The 20000-nt window shown below is 38.4% G+C and overlaps 1 protein-coding gene across 4 annotated transcripts in view; it reads right to left on the minus strand.

Annotated features, from left to right (window-relative positions):
- The window catches only part of LOC134531614 (inter-alpha-trypsin inhibitor heavy chain H3-like), a 166130-nt gene that overhangs the window by 44787 nt on the left and 101343 nt on the right, over positions 1–20000 (minus strand). For all 4 annotated transcript variants that reach the window (XM_063367369.1, XM_063367368.1, XM_063367367.1 and 1 more), the window contains exons 7-9: positions 19389–19589; positions 14593–14758; positions 8682–9061 (exon numbers count right to left, since the gene is read on the minus strand). In XM_063367369.1, the coding sequence (XP_063223439.1) occupies positions 8682–9061; positions 14593–14758; positions 19389–19589 (747 nt within the window). The remainder of the gene's footprint in view (positions 1–8681; positions 9062–14592; positions 14759–19388; positions 19590–20000) is intronic.

Raw genomic sequence — 20000 nt, forward strand, 5'->3', positions numbered from 1 at the left:
TAATTTACATGAACATAATTTTAAATTATTTTTTTAATTAATATTCTAGATAGTGGTACCAGAGACTATGAGGGAGGATCAAGGTATTTTAAGGTGTAAGTAATCTATGGTCAAGGTAATCTAAGGAAAAGGTCAAAGGTCGAGGTAAATACCAGCCAATATGGTGGTATAGACATCACAATCCAAGAGAGTGCTCAGCACAGACAATCCTTACTCCTAATAGTGTAACCTGGGCTCAGAACGGCTTCTATACACTACTAGTATGTTAAGGCGAGGTAATGACGTTATCAAAGCGTCACGAATATGTAGTGATCAGAAGACCACTGGAAGTGAAAAATTAGGAGTGGGGGTGCTGGATAGTGGCGGTTTGAAGGGACCTCTGAAATGTGGACCTCCATAATATGTCGGCATTACGGTACTAAGGCATATTAATTGCGAACTGGTTTACTTACTTAATGAAGAACTTGCACAATTTCATACTGCACGTATATACCATAAGATATGAGTAATAAACTTAAATAGAACTACTGTAAATAAGGGGTAAAGTGAAAGGTAAAAGATTGATAAGTGTAAAGTATTAAGTTAGAATTATGTCAAAAAGAGCACAGAAAAAAACTTTAAGATAGCAAATATAAACACGGAAAAAATTGGTTATAATGAAACTATAACATACAATACAAAACCGTTTGGCCACTTTGTGCATTAGGGAACATAAATATTTGAAACATGTATAACTATAGTTTAAAAAGAGATCCTGATTTACTAGTGTTCGTGACTTCAGTGTAATCTAAGAAGGAAATTATATTATAAAAATAAATATATATAATTGAAAAAGGTCGATTTAACATTAAACATGTGTTTATTTAAGCACCTATTGCACAACCCCTCAGGTCTTCTGAAAATTTGTATCCTATCTCTGGAAATTCTTTGTAACTCGGTAATCCCAGAAAAGTAAAGGTAAGAACAATATTTTACTCATTTAATCATTAAAAAATTGAATTTGAAGACATAGATAAAATAATTATTCCCCTGATTTAAAAATTTAAAAACTTAACATAAATATTTAAATTTAACTTAAATACAAATAAAATATAAATTCAATAAAATATTTCACAATACCTAACAGCCATGTTTGGTCTGTACCTGTGTAGGTACATTGCGTGAAGATGAATGTTAATGAATAATGTTAAATGATGATAAATGATGATGAATCATGTTTCCAGTTAAAATAAAACCGAAAAGTTTATCTAAATTATTTATAGTTTTATTTATTACCAAAAATTAATTTATTACAATTAAATTGTCTCTACAAAAATTCATCTCTTTCATAACGTCGTAAAGTTTCTCTCCACACTGTAGCTCAGATCATCAGTGGGGTAGCTGGACACTTCTCGCCTTTGTCTCCACACACTGCCTCGCACTAATTATTCGTCCATCGCACACTCACCACAGTCCCGGATTCCTCTGTCCCCGATGCACCAGTCTTCTAACATGAAGCCCGTTGCTCTTCGTCCACTTTTGCTCACCAAGTGGTCACTCGCTCTCTTTACTTCAGTTGCATCGGAAACTGGCGTCCCAATTTTTATACCCCTCAGCCCCCTTCGGAAAGGGTCTCGCACCCATCTGAAGTGTCGCGTCATCAGGGTCGACTGGACACTAAAAGCTCCAGAATAATTATATACTAGTTATGCCACTTCACTCAGGCGGGGCTCAGGGAATATGCCAAAATTTCCAGAGCCACAAAGAAAACGCCCAGAATTGGGGAAGCAAAGGAAAAAGGGGGATAGCGAGGCGCCATTGTAACCGGATTATGCATGTAATGCTAATGGATCACGCCTCACCCGCGGACTTAAGGGCCAGCTGGCTGACTAGCCAAGCCACTGGCATGACTCGTGCCCTCGCCGCTGGTATACTTGGAACTCTGCCTCCTCTTTAAACCTATTCGTCCCTAACAGGTAACAATGTGCTGCTGTTAACTATGCTGCGATGCCATCCAACGCATCTTGCAATTTTACTGGATATGGCCCACTTCTTGACAGATCTATCATCGCGGCCGACCTCCCTCTCTTCGGAATCATAGGTCTGCTTTGAAATCATTCTAAACCTCGTTCTTCTGTACTTGTTGCCGTGGCATCTCTCCGTTTCATCAGGTAGTCCCTTTGGGTACGAATATGTCCTAGTCTTTGGCATGAAGAATACCATAGACAACTTAGTGATATTTGAACCTGTCCATTTTCCTAGTCCTTACCATCATTATCACATTGTTGTCTTTTCCCTGGTTTCCTCACACGATTCTGGTAGTCACGCTGGAAATGCCCCATTATCGACATGCAAAGAACTATTGTCGACCTCCAGGCCTCAGAAGCTGTAAACCATTCTATAGCTTTCTTATTCCCCCGAGTATATTTGATTCGTTAAAACTGGAACTGGCATTCATGTCGTGGTAAGTTTATATCACAGTTCACCTCACCCCGATGCTCAAGTTTCTAAAAGAAAATTTAGACACCTTTAATTTTCATTAGGTGAACAAGAGCATAGCAGATATTCTTGTGGCAGGCCAAGCGAGGGGTATGCTGGACCTCTGCATCCATGAGTCCACCTGTAAAGGCGCTGTGCCGTTTATTGGTATGATTGGCACAGATTTTAATTTTTAGGCTCAAATTTTCATTTTTAAATTTTTTGCATTTTTATTCTTATTTAATTTTTGTCAGACTTCTGTACACTCATATCAAACCTTTTTTATCCTAGTTCTCTTTCCCTGGTTTTCGGCGCACACTAGTGGCCGTGTCCTTAAGTCTCTCCCTCTCTCTTTTCTTTGGCCGCCAGAGAGCACACTTGTCCCCCACCCCTTTAGCACCATGCTGGTTGCAAGTCACCTAGCGCGAGATTTGCGAGTCGAAGTTAAACTTAGTTCAACTGCGCCTCCATAGAGCGCGCGGCGCTCGACGGCTATAGAGGTTTTTACCAAGCAACAGACCTTCGTTTTACCTTGCCTCGGACGTCTTCGGCTCCTTTCGGCGCTGAGCCATGTCTCCCCCCCCCCCCTTTTTCGGCCAACCGGGTCCCAGCGTCTTTTTTTTTTTGACGATCTAGCCGCCATGATGAATTAATGCGCGGGCTGTTGGTCTGACTACATCGGCGTCTCTGTCGAACTGCTTCTTGAATAATAAATCGCGGGCAGATCTGCCTTCTTCTGCGCTATAGGATGTGATCGTCTTGGCCGAGGGAATTTTTCCCTAAAACTTTTCTTTGTATTCTGTTAGTTAGTCAGCCAACCCGAATAGCTACGTTTTAGTTGTGCTTCCGCGACATCTCCGCGATGCGCGTCCTAACTGGCGATCGCGCAACATGAATGGAATCATCTGTCATCACCCTGCTTCGGTGAGTCTTTTGCTTTAAATATATACCCCAATTCGCTCCCTTTTAGCGGGCTTTTGCCTGATTGATGGTCTGTCTGCTACTTGGTCTAATCTCTGGTGATATTGGACCTTGTTGCAGGCAGGGCGCAAGAGATACCCCCCGATTGAAGAAACACCCCCGTCATCCGAGAGTCACCCCTCCACAAATGGTCTTGATTGAAAGTCAATTGAGTGAACCCCAACCAAATTTATTCTGCTCTTCCCGCCGAATTTTACCTGGTCGTGAGTTCTGAACGACAAAATTTCATCAATCTTGGTGTGCCAGTGGACAGGGGAGAAGTTTTTGTGAACTATGTAAAGTTATATCTTCAGTAATTATGACTCAAGAAGAATTAACCCTTATTGGACATGGGTATATTGTAATTTTTTTTGCATAAGATTTAAAACCAAGGCAATATATTCTAACTATTTTTGTAAACATTTCACTATGGCTAGAACCTTGTTAAATTTTCGCTAGATTCGCGGTCCGGACTCGCTAGCACTATAAATTGTGTTCATGTTTTCTTCATTAATGATTGCTAAGATGTTAAAATGCTAATTGGTTGATCGATGGTTAATCTGCCTTTATCTTTTCTGGTAAAATCTAATTAAAGAAAGATTATGCACTACATAAAAGAATATTAATATAAATAAACCAGCAAGCCTATAGATCACATGACTTATTTTGTTGTTTTTATTTAATTGAGTACCTATATGTATATTTCTACCGATCCACTGACTCCCAAATGGATTGTTTGTAGGGAGTTTCTAAATTATTTTGTTCCCCGCCTCGTGCCACCTCTGGTGATGTTCGAATTTTATGTGAATTTTGTAGCTTGTTGCTCAGCTGTTTCCTTGGACTTTTAAGAGGTGTTATAACACTAAAAATCAAGGGCACGAGGGGCGTTACAGCGCTAATAGCTAGCTGGTGTTGGAACTCTGTGGGAGCCCCTGGGTAGGCAAGGTGCAAATGTTTCTAGATGCCAGCATCGAACTCCTAAAAGGTTTCTGAGAATCGCTGTTAGCATGTCCTTAAAACAGTTCGGCACACCTTAACCAAGTGTTGGTAGCCATACCTCAGCCCAAGACCATAGTTCTTCTGGTCTGGAATTGTTTGATCTGAAGCAGTTTAAGGGGAGATTTCCTTGCAAGGCCATGTCAAGTTAGCTTTATCTTTCTCAATCCAACCATATACTTCTGCAGCTGACTTAACTGTCGTCTGTACACCATCTACGAAGATTGACCATCGAAGGTGGGTGGCTTGAATCTTGAATGGCCGCTGAAGGCCCGCTTCACCTCAACATCTCTGGTGGTACTGTTCCCGTTCATAGCAGTAGAAGCTTCTTTAATAATTCATCGGCACTCCTCGGTTACAGCATCTACACGCCGTGCGGTGACAAGTTCATGCTGAACTATCCATTGGTACTGCTGTGCAATTTGCTGTTATTGTTGTGCGGTATACTGCTCCAAACACTGCACTTTACCTTCAAACTGAAAGTTAGTTTCGTCTTTATTTTTTAAAATAATAATTCCTTCTTGAGCAGCCACCAGCTCATTTCGCATATCATTATGTGCCTTTTTAATTTCGTAAATTTCGCTCTTCATGGCATTCTTCACATTTTCTTGGCTATACCTTATTTCACTCTTCACTTTATTTTTAATTTTTTTGCCTGTTGTTTATTTCATTCTTTATTTCAATCCTTAGTTTTTTTCTTTGTTCGACCCTTTTTTATTCTTGATTTCATCTTGCCCTAACTCTGTCTTATTCTTCATTTCCTTTAGTTAACGGTACATTTTATTCTGGTTACTCTTTTTTTATCAGACAAGAAAACCATCATGTTCCTAAGGCCGTCAGGCGCCACTGTTCTAGTCAACATGCACTGACTACTTTACTGTCATTAATATTCTATTAGCTACACTTAGGTTTCACTTATAACCTAGCATGAACTCTCACTCAATTGCACAAAAAATTACTATAGTTCCTAATACTCATTATATTCTTAAATGCTTGAATTGTAATTGTTTTATTTTTTATTTTACTCTAAAAACAAAAGCCAGATATTAAGTCTATTAATTAGGGTGATCCCTACAACTGAAACCAAATGTTACGATTGGGATAACATGTTAGAAAATGATAGCCAAACTAATTGAATAAAGTTTTATTTATTACCTAACATTAACACTATTAAGTCATTTCAATTAAATTTTCTATACACAAATTTAACAATCTTTCATAAGGTCCCAAATTTATTCTCCCCACTGGAACTCGACTTGACAATGGCTACACGACTGCTCGTCTCATATCACGCACCCCTCGCACACACACCCGAAGCTCTCAGAACAATGGTGTACTAGTTACGCCATTTTACGCAGGCGGGGCTCTGTGAACGTGCCGAACCCTCCATAACAAAAGATAAATTTTGGCGGAAGAGAGTAGGGTGGATGAGGGGAGGTGCGCCTCTGCCTATCTTATTAGGCGTGTAGAGCTAATGACGGCGCCCCACCCGCGGGTTCACGGGCCAGTTGGCTGTCTAACCAGGCCACTGGCCTGTTTCGAGCCCTCGCCTATAGTATACTTGTAAACATATATACACCAAAAGTAAAACTTTTTATGGGGTGACCAGACTGATTTATAAAAACATGTATTGAAAATGGCTTTTTGCATCATTTGAAACCCAAAAATATTGTTGAAAAATTTTCTGCTTGTTTGTTTATATTTTTGGTCCGGCCTGACTTAAAAACTACTAAACTGATTTTGATGATTTGTTTTGTTGGTAAGTACTTTTGCTAACTTAAAATAAATGTTATACCTAAATAATTTAAACATTATATTCTAAAATAAATGGAAAAGAATGGATAAAAAATTTTTTAAAATATTTTATAGTATTGTAGAACCTAATCAAGCTTAACAAAAAATAATGGGTCTCAATAAAAATATAAATATCACAATCATTTCCCCCCCCCCCCCCCTAAATTATGTAAAAGTGGTAGGTTTGACTTTAATGAGAAGAATGTATCTTTTCAGAGCCACCAAAATTAGTATTATAAAACTCTTAAGACTGAAAAACATGCATGGTTATAATGTTAGATACTGTATTCTTCCCATTTGTCACAATATTACTGCTAATAGGGAATATAATAGTTTATGTATTGTTTTATATTTTAAAACCATATAATTAACTGAAACTAATAAAACAGGGTCCTTAATAGTGGGTACGAATAATAGGCGTAATAATTACAAACACAACTTGTTTTACAACTTTGCGAGTTTTGGTTTTATTTTAAACTGATTAAGATTGGTCAAAAATAATGGGTAACAATAATTAATATTGTAAAACTAAAAAAAATATATATATATTTATTTACAATTTTACGAAATTTCACCCCTAAGTATTTTAAAAGGTGTAGGTATTGTTTAAGAAGAAAAATGCATACTGACGAATATGCTAGAACTAGAGTTAAGAAACTAAGAAAGAACAACATGCACATAGAGTTAGGTATTTTAAAATTTTCCATAAAAATAATTCCACATTAACTATGAAATTCTTGTGGCATCGTCATGCCACTGGCATTTTTTTCCTTGCTATTTAATGCTGTCGTGTTAATTTTAACTCATATTAATTTCCCTTGTTTTTATAAACAAATCTTTGGTTAACGATTTAAATTTACCTACGGTTGGCTACAGCGACGGCAGGTGCCAAAATATTTATATTTTGTAATTTTATTTAGTGTGTACGTTTGTAACTTTTTATATCAGTCTTTGATATATTTTTATTTTTTATAATTATCTATGTGCAGCACAAATCACTGTTTGATTATTTAATATACTGTGATACCTTTGGTTCGAGTCTTCATCGTGTGACGTGCGACACTAGCGCCCGTGCGCAGCGGTGGCAAGAGTGAGAGACTGGACCAGGGAGTCGAGTCGTGCCGGCCGGACTGTACACACCGGTCTCCGCGCGCGGGACTTCGCGTGGCGCGAGTAGAAACGTTTTACTGGGCGTGCCTCTTGTTTCGTCCACATGAAATGTGTTGAACGGGTTTGGAGCTGCACGGAGGTTTAGGACTTCACGAGTGCACGAGAGTTTTTTCCACCTGGTGCATTGTTGTAACCCTTCGGCCAATGCACTATTATTTGAGATAAAAAAAGATTTGAACGGTTGATGGAAGACGAAAATGCCAGCTTGCTAGAGCCTTTCACCCAAAGTTTCGACTACTGTGGCAGAAGAAGTATGATAGCAGCAAGTACTCAAAAGTCAAGAAGCTTATGGAAGCAAAAGCTTAAGACACTTTGAATAGAGAAAGGAAAGCAAATGAAAATAATGTTTTATTAGCAGAAGAAGCAATAACGAATAGGGGATGATTTTTTCAGCACCGTTACCCAGTTTGAAGAAGATAGGTCTAGAGGCAACAAATATCTTAAAAATAAAGCTCAGAATTTGGTGAAAACTTGGCTAAACATAAAGCCAAAATAATCTTTTACGGACGCTGCTTTCATAGGTGAACTAGTTGAAATAATTATTTTTATTAAATATATACTGCTATCCCGTCTAGTGCTGCAGAGGAAAGTTTTTATTATACGTGAAAATATATTTTACAGGCTAAATGATCATTGCTGTCGGATTACGATTTTAATATGCTCATGTTTATTAAGGCACCATGCACCATATGCAAAATTATGATGAGTAATTAAAAGCCTTTTATTCATACTAATTTGTTTTCTATCTCAGAGCAAAAAAAAAATGTGGGTTTAATACTTCATTCTACATTAAAAAAAACTTAATAAATAATTTACCTACCTGTTTTTATTTTATTTACCTATGTATTCCAGCCAAATAGCAGTATAAGTTTTGGCTATTTAAATTTAAATTTAAATTTTATTTTATTTACCTACGTATTCCAGCCCAATAGCAGTATAAGATTTGGCTATTTAAATTTAATGGTTAACTTTAACTTGCGTTAGATTTTCGAAAATTTAATGCTTTAACGATTATCTAAGTTAATTGTTAAATTAACGATAAACGAAGTTAACTTTTGGATTAACTATGCCCACCTATGGATGTGCCCAATAAAGCCCACGTAAGAATTAATATTTTATTTCATATTACTTTTAATTAAATATCGACATAAATTTACTTAGATATTGACCTAAGTCTAGCCTGTAAAGAATCTAAACCGATATATTTTTTTTTTTACAAAATAGCATGTATAAAATCATATTCATAAAAATGTTAAATGAAAACATCATGTAAAAGCAAAACATGTTGAATGGTTGCTTCTCACCTGAGCCTCAGGGTAGACGAAGCTGACCCTGGCGAGCAGTGGTGACGACACAGCGCGGTAGAAGTCCTGCAGCTGTAGCGCGGAGTCAGAGGCCTCGTAGATCTTGCGTGCGAAGCCCGAGTTGCGCAGGGACAGTTTCCTCAGGAACTGCGAGTTGGCGTAGTCGCCGAAGGCCAGGGCGAAGATGGCCACGCTGTCCGCCCCGTTCTTGTCCGTCACGATACCCACGATTTTATCAGGGTCGCTCTCCCCGACATTGGCCTCACCATCGGTCAGGAATATAATGATTGGCTCTGGCTTATTGTCGTAGTCTGAAGTCAGCTTCTTGCCGAGTTGCGCCAGCTCCAGGCCCTTCAGAAGGGCGCCATGGATGTTAGTACCTGAGGAAAATATGAACATTCTAATCATTAAAAAGTCTTTTTGTAGTAATAAAATTGTTAAAATTTTTGTCAGGGAAACAAGAATCTTACAGTCAAAAAAAGTGATCGTTTGAAAAATGGGTTTGAAATGATATAAAGCACTACACACTTTCTAAATGTTAAATATTGTTTTGTAAATAATAATTTATAATATTTAATGTGTTCACTTAAGGTTGCACAAATTAATAAAAATTGTAATACTTAGGTGAAAAAAGTAATGTTTTAGCTGAAAACAAAAATTATAAAGAGCATTTTAAAAACTCACTTTAAAAACTTATTTGTCGCGATAGAATTTAACTTTTTATAGGCCCAATTTTAATCCAACATTTCCGTGAAACATTGTTGTGAAACGATTTCTGACGCTAGTAGGTTGCGGACGGTGCAGAGAACTGGCGGGCCGCGGGCTCCACGTGGAGGCGCGCGGCTCAGGTTTAACCCCGCCATGCTGCAGGGAGAGCCTGGTCGCGCCGGTTGGAACCCGCCTACACCTGAGCCATCCCGACTTGGGCAGAGGGCAACACAGCGGGGTTTGAGGTTATTGTGCACCGCGCCACTGGCTATATTGTTGTTTTAAGTACGTATTATTTTAATTATTTGTTTAAATAAGTATTGTTAAACAGTAGTAGTGTAAAAAAGGGGCCCCTGCGCCTGGCTTCTGGCTGTGGACCCGTGGAGCCGACTGCCATCTTGGATTCTGACGTCACGGCGGTCATTTTGGACGCAAAAATGACTCAAGAATCCTCAAAACTGACTCAAAATTACTCAAAATTCTAAAAAAATTTCCCCGTTTCTCAGAAAAAATTCCCGTTTTGATGGAAAATTTCCCGTTTTAGTCCATATAAATGCCAACGGCTACGAAATTCCTAAAAACGGCTTAAGTTCATTAACGACAAGCCGCTCTAAGCCATGACCATCATATTTTATTAAGACATAACAGTTTCAATTTTCGTTATGGCCGCCATCTTGAAAATCTGTAAGTTTTATGCTTTAAAATTGGGAAAAATATTAATATTCATATAAAATTAAATAAATAAAATTTTTATAAAATATTTAAAAATACTGTTGCAAATTTAATTACGGTCGCCATCTTGGATTCTATAAATGTTGAACATTTCGTTAAGCCCGCCATATTGGACATGTATCACTTAATCGTGGCTTTTCGTAGGGGCACCATCTTGTATTCTAGATCGTTTCAATTTTTGTTATGGCCGCCATCTTAAATATCCGTAATTTTTATGATAGAAATAAGGAAAATAATTTACAATTTATAAAAAATTTAATTAAACAAATTTTAATAAAATATTATTTAAACACGCACTTACATCTTGGTTCGAACCTGGTGAGGTCATACTATTAAAAATGACGATAGATCCTTCCTCCATGGAAGCCACTGACCAAATGACCTTCCACCACTAATTTCAAGCTATATATATATATATATATATATATATATATATATATATATATATATCGCCAGCTACTATGATATTATGTCGGCCATCTTGTTTTCGTCTGCTTGAGTGCGCTACCACCATATTAAAAAATTATAACCTGCTAGAGTGCAGTATTAATTTATTATTATTGAGGTGCCCGCCATCTTCGAAATTTGTAATTATTCAAATATAAATTCAGGAAAAATTCCAAAATTCATTAAAAAAATTCTGCAACTAATATACGGATTGATTCGATCGATTAATGTCCTAGGTTCAATCACGGGGTGATGCAAAAAAAATAATTATATTAACATGGTGGTAGTGCATTCTAGCAGACTAAAACAAGATAGTGGTCTCCAGCAGACGAAAACAAGATGGCGCAGTTGGTGGACGACATTGGTTGTGGCTCAGCTCGTTCTCAGGGGGTATGTGCGGGCTGTGGTGACAGGAGGAGGGGGGTGGCTATGCTATGGAATGAAAGACCATGTAACCGCTGCTCTGGTTTATTGCCATGGCATTTCACGTGTTATAAGGTGTCGTATCGGGGCTCAGTCTCTTTCCGTTCATGTGTGCCAGTGGGAACGTCCTGCCACACTGTGAGGGAAGACGACTCGTTGAGTGCCTGTTACAAATTGACGAAACAATATCATAAACCTAGAGATGTGATATGGTGGCACGCGGCTACAGCAGCCTACAGTGCTTTTTGACATAGTTCGAAATAGCGATACTTCCCTGGAGTTCCTTTCGTTACAAAGGAAATATAATTCAAATAAAATGGAGTCCATACGTGTGGTTCTAATCAACTTAAGATACTATACCTACAAGGACAATGACTGGTGTTACTGTGGTAATTTACAGTTCGCAGGCGGAAAGTACACAGTTCACAAAGCGCTGGGTACACATATCGCCGACGGTGGTATCCGTGCACAGAATACAACTAGCCGCGGACGCGTGGTCCTGCCTATGTTCGAGGGAAACAATACTCCCGACTCGCTGGTTCACTCGAGTCAACGTTCACTACTCGAACACACACTCTGTCCCGCACTGCGACTGCGCGCTAGGGTGACGGCGGCGGGGAGCGGAGGAGAACAGACTGTCCGGCCCTCAGGGCTTCCGCGGACCTCTGTGCCGCGCGCGCGGGACTGAGCGCCTCCACCGGTTTCAATGAGAAGATACTACACTAACAACTAGGCACATCCTGATTAAACAATGATTGATTACGAAGATATACAAGTATATACAAATAGGGCCCGCCGTGGCAGAAGGATACACTTCTGTTGGATGCAACGCGGGTTGCACTCGGGTGTATTCGCTGCACTCGGGTGAATTTGCTGCACTTGCACTCACTCGCTCCCGGTGCACACGGGAAAAAAGGAAGGCGATGGGCAACAGCGACCCTCGCGACAGGGGAGAGCTCGACGGATGTCGTCATATCGTTTTATTCCTCGATTTATGATTTCTAAGACGGAATCCTCGCGACTGCATGTTAATGTGTACTTTGCGTGTTCATAGTGTTTACGGTTTGTGTATAGCATGTCAATTGCGTGTCCAGTGTGCGTATTGTGTGTTCATTGCATGTTCGGTGTGTGTATTGTGTATCCATTGCGTGTTCGATGTATATGTATTGCGTGTCCATTACGTGTCCTGTGTGTGTATTGTGTGTTGACTTGCATTGTATGTGTATTGTGTGTTCATTGCGTGTGTACTGTGTGTTCATTGTGTGACCAGTGTGTTGCTTTGTGTTCTGTGTGTACTTTGTGACCATTGCGTGACCATTGTGTGTATTGCGTGTCCATTGCGTGTCCTGTGTGATATTTTATTTTGTTTAATATGTGTCCGTTCGTTAAATATATGATATCAAGACTGAAGTCAGGGCAAGATTGACCTCGAGGTTCGGAGGCGTCTGGTCTAAATGTCTTATATTGGACATTGTGTGTTTAAAATATTTGTCAAGTATCATCGAAAAATACCTCTTGGTTCGGTGACGCATGATCTATAAGCCTAACTTTGTACAATACCTGGTGGGAACATATTTCAAGTAGCGTAAAATTAAACTTCCGTGGTAGACACAGCGACCAAATTTTAATTTAGTAGGACAGGTATCTTGTATAGAGTATTTTTTCGCAGAGAGAATTATTAATAAACTCCACTAAATGTAATAGTAAACAATTTAAAATTTATTTTATGCTTTACTTACTCTTATCACTGGCCGAGAATCAAACCAAGGACGGAAATCTATGGAGTCAATCTTACAAGAATAGACGATTTTCTGGTAATTTTTACAATTTTTTCCAAATAACTAGTTTAATTATTAAGAATTTCCAAGATATCGGCCAATATATCACCAACAGCTTACTGGAGGCTTGTAGACTAGGAATCTAGTTGATTTGAGGATTTTTCACCACATATCATTGAATAAATATTTTTTACATATAATTACCTTTCTTGCATCGACCAGAGATCGAACTAAGTATAGGAATAGATCGAAATAATTAGTAAATTAATTGCTGAACATTTTGATGATTTTTAGAATTTTTCATGAATTTATATCTAAATAAATATAGAATTTAAAGATGGCGGTCACGATGGCCTACAAAATGTTGGATACCGTGACAGTTGACTGTCTGTTAATACATAAAACTGCACTCTAGCGGGTTAAAATTAAACTATTATGGTGGCAATGCATTCTAGCAGATAGCATGTGTGCTACGTGACACTAGCGCTCCTAGTATCGAATACTGGAAAGAAGATGGCTGTTGGGCTCTCTAACAAGTGATGTGTATTAACTAGTGCTCCTAGTAGAACGTATTTAAAATAAAAATGGCGTCAACGTCCTTAAACAGGTAATGCTATTATTCCTTCAAATGAAAAAAAAATACAAGTCCGAATGTGTTTTTTTTATAAACATTAATTAATTCTCAGTTTGGTAAATATCTTGTTGGCCGTAATGTCAAAGGTGCATGTTTTTCAACCCAAAGTTCAGAGCTGTGATGGTTCTAATCACAACGCTCCCAATGTATTTTGTAAAAAAAAAACTTATTTTGTTGATAAAGACTACGACAACATTAGCAGGTAATTGAACATCGACCTTATGTGCATGTGACAGAGAGATGCTGGCGCCCTGTAGGAACAAACAGCAGAAACAAAGAAGTCGGTATCCAAGATGGCGGCCTTCAGCAGAAAGAAAACAATATGGCGGACATGACATCAGAATCTAAAAAAAAAGCTGTGAATTCAGATCCAAGCTGGTAAACATGTTATTAGAATTCGACATGGCGACCGTAACGAAAATTGCCACATTTGGGTATAGGGGCGCTTGATGACAAGATGGCGACTGAGATCAAAGGTCAAGGTTTAAAGTCGAGGTTAATATCAAGTTATAGTTTCAGTTCAAAGGTCCATGTCATCCAAGATGGTCACCATGACGTTTGGTCGGTCAGTCATTGACCCCATCCTTAATCCTGGCACCAGGAATCAGGCGCAGAACTTTCTATTATATACTACTGGAGTGGACTTAAAATCATCAGTTTATATGCATTGTATGTTTATGTGTGGCATTTTCCCGGGTAAAGCGACCAAGTACATTAAAAGTACTCCTACCAAATGAAAATCGTCTACATACCTTTAACATAGTATGGAAAGAAGCGTTAGTTAAAGTTCAAAAAATTATATTTAATGATAACTGTGAAGTGAATATGAATGAAACCACAATAAAGCTGTTTATTTACAATAAAGTGTTGAACTATGAGAATTGAGATTTTTTTATTTAACCGAATGCAGGTCTTATGTAGGTAGGTATGAAGTTTATAGTGAGAATTGCAAAATATCCATATATTAACATATATTGTATGTACATGTTATCTATATAATCTTATATCCATTGATTGGAATAGGTAGAGTTATAGTAATTCGAAATCTGCCTGCACCTGTGGGTTGTGCCGAAAGGGATTTTTTTTAAAGAGATTGTATTTCAAAGTGTAAAGTGCTATCTGATATTAAAAATAATATGCACTGATCAATGAAGTCTTAAAGGCTATAGATAGTATTAATGGTTGTTACTGTAGTAGCTCTGGAGCTGCTTGACGAAGCGCTGGGCCTTCTCGATGTTCTGGGGCGTGGCCGGCACCACGGCGGCCTCGCTCGCCGCCGACTCGCTCTGGTTCAGCTGCGGGCTCCAGGAGTTCCACGACTGCGGCACCACCAGCTCGTGCTCCGGGTCCCACACCTGCCGCCGCGTCGGGCGAACATACAGTCTATGTCACCAGTTTCAGTGCGATCCAGACTACTCACAACAAATCATAAATCAAACTGAATGTACACCAACCTAGGTATTACTTGCAAATGTTCAATATGTGAACACATCCAACCTAAAGTCTAATCCTTCCCACACTTTGGTTTACACTCCGGAGTAATAGAAGCGATAGCCTCTTCAGTTCAGTTTCTAAACTCTGGAAAATCATTAAATAGCGGCGGAACGCAAACCAGATCTTTTATAAAGCCCCAAAAAACCGGTTCTGTCAGCTTGTGAATTTCTCATTTGTTGAGCAAAGATAGAGTTCTAGTACAAGCAAGAAAATTTGTTTGTCCATTTTTGTTTTTTTAATTTTTATTATTTTTAAATTTTTTCCTGTGATTGTTCTGATATTTAGGAAAACTTACGATACTTTTCTCCGTGTGATTCTGATTTTTTCTGACAATATATATTGATGGTTTTCTACGAGTGCTCCTGATTATTCCTGGCTAGACATCTGTTTGTTTTCTCCGAGTGCTCCTGATTATTTGTGAGGAATCGATCACTGCATGAAGGATTTATTACTTAATGAGTCATGTCATTTTATCCTGAGTTACAATTAAATTGTGAAAATCTGCTACTAAATCAGCACTTACAATATTTTTATCAGGTGAATTTAAAAAAAAAATACACAGTCAAATAATATGTGATAAGACGGATGAGAACCAATATCATGAAGGACGAACTTCCTTGTCCTTGATGTCTAGCAAAGCCTTCCTTCTTTTGCGATCGTTAGTGAGCATCCCTAATCTCACATAAAAGGACTTAATAAATTTTGACTCAACACAACACGAGAGGACATCTCATATAATAATCGGGACTACTTGCAACAAGTTATTTTGCATGAGATAAATTAACTCTCGCTGCTGAATGGAGCTATTGTAGCCAGTTGGAGCCATGACTCTTCAAGCCTCGTAGCCTTGTTTTGTGTCTTACAATAATTTTATCATTTGGAATTAAAAATGAAACAACCATTATTCAGTCAAATAATATGCCCTGAAACATCTAAGAAGCACTAACATACACGGCGAACTTCCTTCTCCTTGATGTCTAACCAAGCCTTCCTTCTTTTGCGATCGTTAGTGAGCATCCCGCATCCCACATAAAATAAATAATATTTACCTGCAAGAAAAATGTGGCGTCATATGTTGTTGACAAGCAAAAATACTTACAACAAGTTGCTTTGCATGAGAAAACTTAACTCTCGCTGATGAAGTATTTATAAAATTCTATTTAAGGAATGGTTCCAATTTGAAAACTGTCAGTTTGCATATAACATTAGTCACAGAAGCTACCATGGATCATGGTTTGTTATCTGCAGCTGAATCGGAAGGAAGCCGCTGTAGATACTGTAGCAAGAATTTTGTCATGTGAAGGAATGCTAGACGTCATGAGAAGAATGATTGTTTTAAAAACCCACTACGCAAATTGTTAAGCGGTAATCGGCGTAGCAGGTTGTTAACACGATTTGACCAGCTTAAAAAGACATGGTAGAACATGTAAAGCCAAGCCTACTTACGGGATAAAGGACATCGATAATGACACTACACAAAGTTAGATTGTGCTGGTTGATGTAAATAATTTTCCTTGTCCTGAGTGTGATGGTATTAGCTCACCCGAACGTGACTAAGAACATAAATTGAAGGATGCTTATGGCCTTCGGGAAGACTGAAACTAATGGAAGTATCAACACAGTGAAAAGTGAGAATACATTCAAGCCCATATTCAGTAGATCTTCTATACATTGGAATACTGATGGACACTAAAAAAGGAAGATTTTAGACGATAAAGAAGCTCCAGCATCAACGATTTCGAGTTCTTACAGTGGTTTAGGTGAAGATTCTGACTTCTATGGTGATGACGATGGTGACTCTGAAGCTGGTGACATGATCGAAGACTGTGCTGAAGCACCTAAAGCAGGCAAGATCGAAGACTGTGATGGTGTCCTGAGACCAAAACGATGGATACGACGTAATAAAATAAATTATCCTGATAAAGCTTGTGATGATCACGAAAGACACCAGAGATCATAATATTTATTATAAACATACAAGGAAGATGAACGTAGCAGAAGAGATTGGTTACACATCATGGGAAGATCAAAACATATTGGTTGACCGGCTAAGACTTCAACATGCCTCTCTTTGTGCAGGAAACTATTAGTTCATCAAAATAACATACTTCATACTCAAAGAACGAAAGGAGGCTGGCTACATACAAAAATTTAGTGTTTTACCTGCATTTGTATAATGTTAGAAATAAAATAAATAATTTAAATTATAAAAAATTAATATTTTATTTATTGTATTCTAATTTCTAACTAAGCCTGTGTTCACGCTACAGTGTGTGTGTTCATTCCTTGTATACTGTGTGTACTGTGTGGACATTCCGTTTCCGGTGTGTACTGTGTGTTCGTTCCGTTCCAGCGTGTACTGTGTGTTCATTCCGTTTCCTGTGTGTACTGTGTGTTCATTCCTTTTCTTGGGTGTACTGTGTGTTCGTTCCATTTACTGTGTGTACTGTGTGTTCATTCCTTTTCCTGTGTGTGCTGTGTTCATTCCGTTTCCTGTGTGTACTGTGTTTTCGTTCCGTTTCCTGTGTGTAATGTGTGTTGATTCCATTTTCTGTCTGTAGTGTGTGTACTGTGTGTTCATTCCGTTTCCTGTGTGTACTGAGTTTTCATTCCGTTTCCTGTGTGTCTTGTGTGTTCATTCCGTTCCTGTGTGTACTGTATGTTTATTCCGTTTCCTGTGTGTACTGTGTGTTCATCCCGTTTCCTGTGTGAACTGTGTGTACTGTATGTTTAGTGCGTTCTTTTTTTGATTGTGTGACGTTTCGTTAAATGCACGTATTCAATTCTGTTGTATCTCTGAATGTTTACTAGTGTTGATAGAACAATTTTTAAGGGATTCTTGGTCTTCTTGGAAGCGTAAAACATGTTACGTTTGTTTAGTTGAATATAATTAGCTGTCGATGAAAAATGTAATGTGGTTCGGAAAAGACTGGTGTATATGTCTAACATTGTTCATGACCCGGTCCCGCGGTCCGAAGACGCTTTGTCTATATGTATGTATGGCTTTGTACATGAACGTTTTAGAGGTTATTCTAAGTATCAAAAAACTATTCTTTTATGTTAGGCTTATCGACCACACATTTAATTCGTCGGACAGATATATTGTCTTGAGTTGATTTTTGTAGAGTGAATGATTAATAAACTCCGCGAAAGGTAATGGAAAAACGATTTTTTTTTTTAAATTTTTAGTTATACTTGTCACTGACCGAGAATCAAACGGAGGACAGGAATCCATCAATTCAATATGTAAAGTAATGAGTGTAGTTTTTGGTATGTGAAATGGAGGTTTTTAAGTAATATTTTAATAAAATTTTATTAATATAATTTTTAAATTAAATTTTTTATTAATTTACGAAATTTTTCATTAAAATCGGATAATAAATGAAGATATTTAATATGACAGGCATAACGGAAGTTGTAACGGTGGCGTCATAATTCAAAATGGTGTGTGTGACGTAAGATATTTTTATTACTTTTTATTGAGAATGTTTTAAATATATTAATTAATTACTGGTTTACTCTCACCGGGAATCTAACCGTGGACCGAACTCGATTAAGTAACTAAATATTTGAAGTAAAAAAATGTATTTAAAATATTATTAAAATTTATTTGGAATTTTTTGGGCAGAATTTAAAGAATTTGAATTTTATGGAAAAGGTCAAGGTTAATGTTCCCCGCCAGCAGATTAGGGGCGGCTTGGCCATGGGGAATTCAAGCCGTCTCGGGGAATATGTGTTCTTTCTAAGGCAAAAGTATTTGAGGTTTTTCTAATTCCGAATTTTTGAATTTATCAGAACAAAAACGGGAAATTTTCCCTCAAAACGGGAACTTTTCCCTCGAAAACGTGAAATTTTGAGTGTTTTGAGTCAATTTTGAGGAATTTTAGAGATTATTTGAGTCCAAAATGGCCGCCGTGCCGTCACAATCGAAGATGGCGGAAAACACCACAACACCACAGCCTGAAGCCTGTGCCAGCTCCGACCAATACATACTACTGTTGTGGTATATTTCCAAAGGACTGGAAGGAACGCCGCAGAATCCACGCTATTCTTGGTTGTTTTTAGGAATTTCAATGTCCTTCTTGCGTATTTTACATTTTCCTCAATCCCCAAAAAAACATTTAGGTGCCCAATAGCTAGTAATTTCCGACTTATTTTAGAAAGTTAATATTCCCGATTCGCTTACATTATTGCAAACAATTGTTTCCAGATATCTTAAAGCTTACGTTAAAATATAATATGATTACATTTAATGTAATATACATCAACTAGAAACAAAACCAAATATATATATATATATATATACTTAAACACGTCAAAAAAATTTAAAATAGCTTTAAGTTAATTGTAGATGTGCTGGTTTTTTGTCATTACAATAATATAACTACATTTTAATAAAACACAATATATCTTGCCTCACTTAAATTACCCCGTGTATGAAAGACTACACACATTGCAGGTGGCATGTTTAATCTGGAGCCAAGCGCCTACCTGGACATCGGTGGAGAAGACGACGAGGCTGAAGAAGTCACCCTGCCGCAAGTCGGCGAGGATCGCCTTCATGGCCTCTCGCAGCTGCTCGATCTTGCGGCCGGCCATGGAACCACTCACGTCCATCAGGAACGTGACATGCTTGCTGAGCGCAGGCAGGTCCGAGGGCGCAAAGAAGTGCACAAAGTAGCCCTCGTTCACCTGCCGGCAGCGACACGCGACTGTGACCGTGTCGGCTCTAGGCTGGGGAGCCCACACATTCAGACAAATATGTTGTTACGATTTACAGGGTTCGTAAAGGATAGCCCAAATAAAGATTTTATTACACACAGTTTTATTAATGGCCACTACTTATGTCACTTACAATTAATCTTGAAAATGGCAAATAATCAATTGCACTTAAATAATGTTGCTTCCCCAGTTACTCGTTTTTACACACCGCACACCTCTCTGGGCCACACCTCTGGCGCAACTCTCGCCGCAGCACCCCTCGCGGACTTTCATCGCAGGACTCTGTCGCCGCACTCCACCACCGCCGTCGCACTTCCCTTCGCCGAGATCCCACTCGACGCCTCGCTCGGAACTTCGCTCGGGACTCCGCCACGCCCGCGA

The sequence above is a fragment of the Bacillus rossius genome, chromosome 5 (genome assembly GCF_032445375.1).
Source record: "Bacillus rossius redtenbacheri isolate Brsri chromosome 5, Brsri_v3, whole genome shotgun sequence".
In the NCBI taxonomy this organism is placed as follows: Eukaryota; Metazoa; Arthropoda; class Insecta; order Phasmatodea; family Bacillidae; genus Bacillus; species Bacillus rossius.